At 41.0% G+C, this 10932-nt stretch overlaps 1 protein-coding gene across 2 annotated transcripts in view; it reads left to right on the forward strand.

Annotated features, from left to right (window-relative positions):
- NRAS (NRAS proto-oncogene, GTPase) overlaps positions 1-9912 on the forward strand; it is a 59565-nt gene extending 49653 nt beyond the window's left edge. For both annotated transcript variants that reach the window (XM_068269691.1, XM_068269690.1), the window contains exons 4-6: positions 1861-2020; positions 6531-6654; positions 9526-9912. In XM_068269691.1, the coding sequence (XP_068125792.1) occupies positions 1861-2020; positions 6531-6650 (280 nt within the window). In that variant the 3' untranslated portion in view covers positions 6651-6654; positions 9526-9912. The remainder of the gene's footprint in view (positions 1-1860; positions 2021-6530; positions 6655-9525) is intronic.
- Positions 9913-10932: the final 1020 nt, after the last annotated feature.

Below are 10932 nucleotides of genomic sequence, written 5' to 3' on the forward strand. Positions count from 1 at the left end.
AGTTTTGGGGGGAGTGTAAGTTAGTAGAGCATGCAACAGCAGTAGCATGCCTACTTTGAAAATTTTACGTGCACTGCTTGAGCAGTGTAGCTTAGTGAATCAACCCCTACTGATTTGTATGTGAGCCAGATGTAGCCATCAAAAGAGCTACATCTGGCTCCCGAGCCATAGGTTTCCTACCCCCGAACTAGTGTAAAACCAGATTTGTACATCCTATTGTAAGTGGCAGCGACATAGGAGAAAGAAAAATTATAGTGCATTTTATGCTGGAACAAATGTACCGGTACATTTTAGACGTACACAGTATTTTACATTTTAAACTTTTTTGCGACCGTGGTCTTTTAATAGCACTGTTTGTAAAAAAAAAAAAAAAAAAATACACTGCAACAATAATCCAAAAGCAATATCTGCCAACATCATGGAAAAGTCAGAATATGCTCAGTACAAAAGCAATCAGCCACAGTCATATGTAAACATAGTGTAAATGCTGTCAATCAGAATCCTACAAATATATACATTTGTTTCACCAATTTAGTCCTCTGCTATCCCTATGTAAGGTGCAATGAATTTATTGTGTAGTACTAGGTGCTTATAATCATCACGTTCTATAAAACTGCTTTGCAAAAAATACATAAATTCATCATAACATCCTGTGAATTAGAAGTGTTTACACTAACTTAGCAGTAGTAGCTCCTATACATTATTTAAATTATGACCAGTTCAAACATATCCTCTGCTAAGGTCAGACCTTGCTCATTCTTGCCTCCTATAGCTTGTCACAGTGATTTTACAATGCATAAAAAACAGAGTAGACACACCCGTGAGGTGTTAACCCTCAAATAGAGGTTTGTATAGAATGTTTATTATAGTTTCATGAAATATTTTTCAGTACTATATACCGGTATACATTAGTAAAAAAAAACAAGCTAAATATGAAATATAGCACGATTATTTTATATCTGTGTTCCTCTTGCTTTATTGTAATGGTAATGATCAAACCACACTAACATCTGTAGGCTTAAGGTGGCCACACACCATACAGTAAAATGATCACATTTTATGACAATTCAATAAAAATAATCGATTGTCCCCAAAAATCGAAAGCTTTTTTTTTTTTTTTTTTTCATTCCTTTCAAGAAATCTGATTTCTCATTTTTATTCGATAAAAGATGATCGGGAGTGTTGGATTTTTTTGCTCAATTTATATGAAAATTGGATAGTGTGTGGTTGATTGTCAATTACTTGATGTACTGAACCAAGCAATTTTTTTCAATCATTTTTTTTTCATAATTGAGGAAAAATTTAACGTGTGTGGTACATTGGTCAGATTTTTGGAATGTTACAATCAATCAGAAAAATTGATTGCAATTCTTGAATTGAAAAGATATTTAAAAAGTTGTATGCTGTGTGGCAAGCTTTAGACTTAAATACCATTTCACTAATGGTATGTTAATTGACTCCATGCTTTAAAATAAAGCATTCATGCTTTATTTTATTAATTTTGCTTGTAATTTATGAATTTTGTCAGAATTTTAAGAACTGTACTTATATCAATATTGCTTTCTGTAAAATAAATCGCTTAGTGAATGCACCACAGTAAAAAACCATATGCAAATACCTCAGGAAATTATATCATCATCCTCATCACAGAAACCGCTTAGTGAATTGAGCCCAGTATCTGCTGCTACATGGGTGCTGCTTTAGCCCCTAGCGAAAGAGGGAGAGGGGTGTTTGACCAAATTTTTGCTGAGATATGAGCAACACAGGCAAATTGGTAAATCATTTTTTTGTACATTGCGTGTTTTTAGCTTTGCAATATTTTAATTTAAAATAACTGGGGTTTTTTTTCTTTTAATGCAGGGAGCAAATAAAAAGGGTGAAAGATTCTGATGATGTTCCTATGGTACTTGTTGGTAACAAGTGTGATCTGCCGACACGGACTGTGGACACCAAGCAAGCCCAGGAACTAGCCAGGAGTTACGGAATACCTTTTATTGAAACATCAGCAAAAACAAGACAGGTTTGCATTTTAAGTTCTGCACTCACAGAGTTTACCAACAGAGCTTAATTAGTGAAATACATATGCAGTGGAGAGCAGTGATGGTTTACTGTGATCATTTAAACCCTGCTATCATCTATAGCTAATGTCCTATGATTTTCACTGCACCTGATTGGATTAGGGTTGGTAAACCATCTGCCCTGTTGGTACATCCAGGTGGTCTAATAAAGAATCTGCCACGTCAGCCTACCTATTCATCTGCAGTCTGACCAGAACAATTCTTAAGGTGGCCATACATTTATAGATTTGCAGCAGATTCGACCATCAGATTTCTGTCAGATGCCTGTCAAGTCAAATCTGACAGGAATCTATCTGATGTGTGCCACACACTAGGAACCCATTTCTAATAGATTTCAGTGTGTGGCAAGAAGAAAGACCTTGTTAACAGAAAAGCATAAGAAGTCCCGTTTGCAGTTTGCCACAAGTCATGTGGGGAACACAGCAAACCTGTGGAAGAAGGTGCTCTTGTCAGATGAGACCAAAATTGAACTTTTTGGCCAAAATGCAAAACGCTATATGTGGCGGAAAACATTCCCACTGTCAAATATGGTGGTGGCAGCATCGTGCTCTGGGGGTGCTTCTCTTCAGCAGGGACAGGGAAGCTGGTCAGAGTTGATGGGAAGATGGATGGGGCAAATACAGGGCAGTCTTGGAAGAAAACCTCTTGGAGTCTGCAAAAGACTTGAGAATGGGGCGGAGGTTCACCTTCCAGCAGGACGACAACCCTAAACATAAAGCCAGGGCAACAATGGAATGGTTTAAAACAAAACATATCCATGTGTTAGAATGGCCCAGTCAAAGTCCAGATCTAAATCCAATCGAGAATCTGTGGCAAGTTCTGAAAACTGCTGTACACAAACGCTGTCCATCTAATCTGACTGAGCTGGAGCTGTTTTGCAATGAAGAATGGGCAAAGATTTCAGTCTCTAGATGTGCAAAGCTGGTAGAGACATACCCTAAGGGCCTGTTTCCACAACTGCGGAAACCGGCCCAATCCGCAGAGTTTCCCTGCAGGCGAATCACGCGGGGGAAACTCTGCCATAGGAAACTATGGCGCCGCCGGGCCGAATCGCTTACCTTAGTGATTCGGCTGACATTGCCGCCACTTTCCGTGTGAGAGGCTGCGAATTCCATAGCCGAGCATGGTGCGGCTTCTGGGATTCATCAGCGTTCCCACTAACCAGGAAGTGCCACCGCGCATCTCGCAGCCGCACGCAGTGGCCAGTAGAAACGGGCCCTAAAAGACTGGCAGCTGTAATTGCAGCAAAATGTGGTTCTACAAAGTATTGACTCAGGGGGCTGAATAATTATGCATACTCCACTTTGCAGTTGTTGTTGTTTTTTTTTTTAATGTTTGGAATCATGATAGCTTGAACAGTGCTCCGTGGGATGCTTAAGGCTTTGGAAATCTTTTTGTAGCCTTATGCTGCATACACACTTGAGATAAAAGTCTTTGGAAAAGGCAAGATCACAGACCAATTTTACCCCCTTCCATGTAGTATGAGAGCCATACTCTACACAGTCTATTCTATGGAGCTGCACTCCCCATCAGATAAAATCTTTGCAAGATGCTGCACACAAAGATGCCCGTACACATTCAAAAGATCATTATCTGCAAAACATCTCTTCCTGCAATAGATCCATTCCTGCAAAATGCATTCATAGTCTGAGATCTGCAGATCATCATACACACCTTGTTTAACAGGCAATCATCTGCAGATCAGATCCACCAGGATGGATTTTCAGATCTGCAGATGATTGCCAGATATGCAGATGAAGTCTGTTAAACAAGGTGTGTATGAGGATCTGCAGATCTCATAGACTATGAATGCATTTTGCAGGAATGGATCTTTTGCAGGTAGAGATCTTTTGCAGATACTGATCTTTTGAATGTGTACGGGCATCTTTGTGTGCAGCATCTTGCAAAGATTTTATCTGATGGGGAGTTCAGCTCCATAAAATAGACTGTGTAGAGTATGGCTCTCATACTACATGGAAGGGGGTAAAATTGGTCTGTGATCTTGCCTTTTCCAAAGACTTTTATCTCAAGTGTGTATGCAGCATAACAAATGTCTCAATAACTTTATCCCAGACCTGTCTGGTGTCTTCTTTGGACTTCATGGTGTTGTTGCTCCCAATATTCTCTTAGACAACCTCTGAGGCTGTCCTAGAGCAGCTGTATTTGTACTGACATTAGATTACACACAGGTGCACTCTATTTAGTCATTAGCACTCATCAGGTAATGTCTATGGGCAACTGACTGCACTCAGACCAAAGGGGACTGAATAATTACGCACACCCCACATTGCAGTTATTTATTTGTAAAAAAAAAAAAATGTTTGAAATCGTGTATGATTTTCGTTCCACTTCTCACATGTGCACCACTTTGTATTGGTTTTTCACGTGGTATTCCAATAAAATGGATTCATGTTTGTGGCAGTAATATGACAAAATGTGGAAAGCTTCACGGGGGCCGAATACTTTTGCAAATCACTGTATACGTCCAGTGTAGTTGTGGAAATTGCACCACTAGTTTGTTAGTAAATGAGGCACATGTGGTATCATTTTAATTGTGACGGGTTGTAGAATACATTTTGGCGTGTTTTAAAGCTTGGACCCACGTCGCATAAATATTAGTAGGGACAAACTCAATCTAACATAATTTTCAAAATTATGATCAAGCTTGGGAAAGTTTTAGCAAAACTACAAGAGATATATATGGTAACATATTTTAACTATAAGTACTAGAATACAGTTAAGAGTTTTAGGGTTGAGGCCCATGTCTTGTGTATTCTTTTTAGTTGCAATCTGAATCAAAAGCAATACATTGTTGCATATTCTGTACCAAAATAAGACCGAATATAAAAGAAAAAAAACATATATTGTTACCTAGGGAATTTGTCTTTTTCGATATGTATGAGGGTATATTACTGTTCTTATTTGCAAATAAGGTCTTGTAGTAATCGATAGTGTACAATGAGAAAGCAAAAAATAGAAAAAAGACACCTTTATTTCCAAATACACTATTGTCACCACACATTGTATTAGGAACATACCATAATCTAAATGTTGTAATAACCAGGATGGATAAGCAAATAACATCTAAGGATTTAACGTCTACATAGCACTATTTGTTGTAAAGGGATAATGGGTGTAAATGAAGAAATTTTACTTTTAAAATGCATAGAAAATAAGGTAATTACTAAACAAAATTATCACATACTAAGCCTAATTTTTTCCTGAATAAAACAAAAAAAAAAACTATATATAGATCATTGAAGTGACCCAGAGATGAATAAAACGCATTTTTTTTTACTTACCCAGTGCTTCCTCCAGCCCCATAAGCACGGATGTGTCCCTCGCCGTCCTCAGCGCCGCCATTCAGCCGCAGTCTGCTCTGGTAAGAGGCTGTGTGACGTCAGCAGGGGCCTTCTGTGCATGCGCAGAAGGCCCCAGCTGACGTCACTCAGTCAGACTGAGCCGTCTACCAGGGTTTGATTGCGGCTGAACTGAGAATTCTGGCCAGACCGCAGTAGGCATGCGTGAGGACGGCAAGGGATGCATCCATGCTTATGGGGCTGGAGGAAGCCCCGGGTAGGTAAAAAACAGGCTTTTTATTCATCTCTGGTTATCTTTAAAGGATACCAGAACTGAAAGGTTCTGGTAAAAATGATAGATGCAGTGTGTAGGGGGGCGCATAATTAGCGGCTCAGATGCACGCTGACACCTCCGTCATCTGTGTGCTGCATGTGATCCACTAAACCAAGCGTCACATTATTAGCATATGACACTTGGTTTACTGGAGCGCACACGCAGCACACAGAAGACGGAGGTGTCAGCGTGCATCTGAGCCGCTAACTATGCGCCGGACAGAAGCAAAGAGGGAAGGACATACTGCGCACACAGGGTGCAGTATGTCCCAGGCAAAGGTCACCAAAGTCGCCGGACACCGGCATGGATATGACGATAACGGCGGCAGACGGAAGCGGCCAGGAGGGGCGGCCGGTATGTACTTTTTACCCCCTACATACTGCATCTATCATTTTTACCAGAACCTTTCGGCGCTGGTATTCTTTAAGTGTGATTATTGAGTTATTGGTGAATGAATGGGAGCAGCGCTGATGTGTTAAATTTGCTCTCCTCCTGAAGTGGTTAAAAGGAAATAAATATGACCGCCTCCATAGCCCTCTGTTCAGTTGTCCTTAAAACATTTCTTTTCGCTAGTGTTGGAAGGCCTTTCAATTTTAATGGTGTTCATATTAGGGAGTTTTCCGATACGTTTGTTTGTCTTTGACAGTAGTGACTGGGAACGAGGTGAAATTTCCTGAAAGGGGGTTAAAGACAGCAGGAAAATAATTGTTTTTGTTCTATCTCACTCATGCTAAACACATTTTAATAACCTAATAAGACCTCTTATGATGCTCATTTTTAAATATAGCCTTTTATTTTTCATTTAAATGGTTTATTTAGGGTGTTGAAGATGCATTTTATACACTGGTCCGTGAAATTCACCAGTACAGAATGAAAAAACTGGACAGCAATGAAGACAACAACCAGGGCTGTATCAGAATGCCTTGCTCTCTCATGTAAACAGGTTTGTATATACACACATTTTCATTAATTTAAAAGATATCAGGATTTATCCTGCTGACATTATAAAGTACACTAACACTTAACCTGTAAACATTTTAAACAATCCTTATATTGTAATGTCCTATATCTTAAAGGACAGATGGTGCGCTAAATAAAAAAAAAAAAAAAAAAGGATCTACTTACCCGGCGCTTCCACCAGCCCCTGGCAGGCTATCTGTATCTAGCCGCAGCTCCGGTGTCCCCGGATCCCATTCATTGCAGATGCCAACCTCGCCAGTTCAGCATTTACTGTGCCTGTGCGAGTGCACATCCGCTATGGCACTCCTGCGGTACTTCTGCGCCTGCACAGAACGCTTCAGGCTACATAAGCGCAAGCTGCCCAGTCCTGCGCTTGTGCAGGCGCAGTAGATGTCAAACTGATTAGGTCGGCATCTGCAACGGAGGGGGATCAGGGGACACCGGAGCTGTGGTGAGGGACAGATAGGCTGCCAAGGGTTGGAGGAAGCCCCAGGTTAGTAGATATAGTTTTAGTTTTTTTGCTCGGACCTGTCCTCTAATACCTGCTTTGACATGTGACATGAGATAAATCATAGGTACATACAGAGTAGCAGTTGAAAATAGCGCAAGATACGTCCTGCGCCTGCTATTATAGCTGGTGCCCTTTTAGGTTGGATGCATTTTAACAGGGGCAAGGTTAGGTGCCCACTGGAGGGGGGGGGGGTTAGGTGGTGGGGGGAGGGTTTAAGGTTAGCAAGAGGGATATGGAGGACGCCATATTTATTTCCTTTTAAAGGGATACTGTAGGTGGGTCGGGGGAAAATGAGTTAAACTTACCAGGGGCTTTGAATGGTCCCCCCGCAGACATCCTGTGCCCACACAGCCACTCACCGATGCTTCAGCCCCACCTCCAGTTCACTTCTAGAATTTCAGACTTTAAAGTCTGAAAACCACTGTGCCTGCGTTGCCATGTCCTCGCTCCCACTGGCGTCATCAGGAGTGTATAGCACAAGCCCAGTATGGTATGTGCCTGCGCAGTACGCTCCTGGTGACAGCGGGAATGAGGACACGGCAACGCAGGCGCAGTGGTTTTTAGACTTTAAAGTCGGGCTGCGCGGGGGCGCAGGATGTCTGCGGGGGACCATTAGAAGCTCTGGGTAAGTTCAACTCATTTTCTGGCTATCCTGCTGATCCTCTGCTGCTAATACTTTTAGCCACAAACCCTGAACAAGCATATGCAGATTAGGTGTTTATGACACATCTCATAAGAGTAGCTGCATGCTTTTTTGTGTTGTTATTCAGACACTTCTTCTGCCAAATAGATCAGCAGGTCTGCCAGGCAGCTAGTATTGTTTAAAAGGGAAGAAATATGGCAGCCTCCATAGTCTTCTAACTTCAGTTGCCCTTTAAGGTTGGTTGGAGGGTTCTGTATAAGAGGAGGGGGAGGCTACATCATAGTAAAATATCGGTTAATATTACCGATATTTGAATATATGAATGAAGTAGAATATCGGTACCAATATTCTACTACCAATATCCTGCACCATTTTAAACCGGTGCCTTTATTAAGTGCACATACATATAGTACTTATTCTGCTAAGAAGTTGTCTTTCTGTTTTCCAGTGAAGCAAGTGTGAAAAAAATAAATATATATATATAATACTTTTCTGCAAATAAGGCATTCAAAGTCGAATTTAGCCCATACCCTGAAAAGTAAACTGCTGCTGTTTACAATTTAGTCTTAAAGAGAACCTGTAACAAAAAAAAGTTCCCCTGGGAGGTACTCTCCTCGGGAGGGGGAAGCCTCAGGGTCCCAATGAGGCTTCCCCCTCCCCTGTAGCTGCAGGCAGTCCAGCGCTGGCTCCCCCGAAGTGTCCCCGAATCCTCCCTCGACAAGCCTGACAAGCGCTGATTTATCTTTCTTTCCTGGCTCCAGCCGGGGCGCTGTTGCTGCTCTCCGCACAGAGATAGGCGAAAATAGCCGATCTCTGTCGGGTCTGCTTTACTGCGCAGGCACAGGAGACTTGCGTCTGCGCAGTAGAGCTGCCCAACAGCGATCGGCTATTTCTGCCTATCTCCGAGCGGAGAGCCAATACTGCGCCTGCGCTGGAGCCAGGAAGGTAAATATTTACATCCCCTCTGTTCGGGGAGCTTTATCTCCGCTGCCGTGGGACCGTGGAGGACGGGGGAAGCCTCAATAGGATCCGGAGGCTTCCCCCACCCGAGGTGAGTACCCCACAGGGGAGATTTTTTCGTTACAGGTTTTCTTTAAAAAGTTTGATTTTAAACTCAAAATAAAAATGAGACCCTGTTCTGTTACTGATCTTCTATTTACTATTCATACTATATACACAGTTAAGTTTCTTTTCACTTCAGGTTTGCCTTAATTATTGCATTCGTATTTTCACTCTTCATTTGTTTTGACTTGTTTTTTTCACTCTCATTGGAATGTCTCTTAATCTTTAAAACGTGTCTCAACTTTCAATTTATCTTTGTTCCATCTGGCATACGTTTAAGGGTGCGTCTTGTCCAAAATATTTATACTGCACTTTAACCCGTTTGAGAAAGTTAGGCGTTAGGGCCCGTTTCCACTGCAGCTGAATCACAGCATTTTCCCACATGTGATTTGGCATGCAGAAACGCAGCCTATTGAAATCAAAAGGCTGCATCCGAATAGCATGCAGTGGGGAAAAATACTGCCTGCTACAGTTTTTTGCAGAATGCATCCGAATCTCTCTATAGCCATGCATGGCACGGCTATAGCTATTTTAATGCAAATTCTTATCAGCATGTGTGCCACATCCATTAGAATTACACGGTATGGAGACAAATTCAACAGCCTCATACTTAATTGTAGTTTTTTTTCCATTTTCAGGGTCCAATTTAGAAAAGCACTGAAAGTACCTTCTACTTGAAGACCAAAACACACAACCCAACCGCACAAAGCTGTTACATGGATACACCACTTCCCGATTGTTATACCTCGTTCACTGATGGTCTTATTGTTACTGTGCACTTTCACGTGCATGCTGTTATCTTGTGGACCTATTTTATTTTTTTTAAGCTACTGTGCTAGCAGAATCTGGGAAGACAACCGTGACATGTCTTCATGTGGCAACACTGAAGAATGTGATGTGAACATTTCCCTTTTGTGTGTTTCAGTGAAGCTCTTCATCTCAAGGATTCCTACTTTCTCATAACCACTTCCTGTGATGTGTGAATACTTTTAGCTTTATGCAATTATACCCAAAGGAACTTCTTACAGAGAGTCATTGGGGTTTATTAACTGACATGATGCCACAACTACTAATGTTCTCAATGGCTTGTTCTTTGACAAGCTTACAAACAAACTCTATAATTGCTATAAAGGCAGCCTTTCCTCACTTGTCTCTTTTCTTGCAGAGCCCTCAGATTTGTTCATTGATCCGTTCTCATGCTGGCTGACTAGCCTTTGCTTCAGGCTTAGCTGAAATATTCATAACAGAGTAAAAGCGGGATACACAATATTTTTACTGAAACAAAGACTTGTGTTTAACTGGATGAAACTTGATGTGTTTTGTTGTAATTCACAGTCTGCCTTATCTATCTTGGCACTAAAACACAATGGTTTTTGACAAAATATGAGGTTATGTTAGTATAATTATCCCAGTAATCATTTGCTTCTGCCATGCAGTTTTTGTTGTACTTTCATCAGTATTCCACTGTAAAACCTGAGACGTATAATGTGTTCTGTGTACAGTTAAGTATACATATAGAAGTATACTTGTGTGATATGTATAGTCTTTTTCTGGCCATACTCAGGATATTTTTTCAGGTTTTTTTTTCTTAATGCAGACATGGTTTTGAGCATGGTCTAGCTCAATCTATTAATATACTGATGGCAAGAATATGTGGTAACATAATAAATTTGAAATGAAAAGAATACACTGCCATATTCTATCACCCTTTAAATGTGCCAGACATCGGGCCGACAAGCCGATCTTAAAGCTTCAGTAGTCTGATTCACACACTTGCAACAAATATGAAGTCAAAACATCTGATCAGCTTGCTCATTCTGGGTCAGCGTTAGGATAGTTCTGCCTATGTGGAGAATCACGTGATCACTTTCAGCTTTCACATGATGGTGGTTAGCAAATCTGAGTCTTACAAATCTGTCAGCTGATTATTATAGTCACATGCTTCTCTACCAGTTTTGCAAAAAGACAAGCCATGCTAATTAGCATTTCAGAATGTTTTAGAGGTAGTCGTTTTATGCTGTATCTTTGTGTTCATTGAAAGGTCT

The sequence above is a fragment of the Hyperolius riggenbachi genome, chromosome 2, assembly GCF_040937935.1.
Source record: "Hyperolius riggenbachi isolate aHypRig1 chromosome 2, aHypRig1.pri, whole genome shotgun sequence".
Lineage (NCBI taxonomy): Eukaryota > Metazoa > Chordata > Amphibia > Anura > Hyperoliidae > Hyperolius > Hyperolius riggenbachi.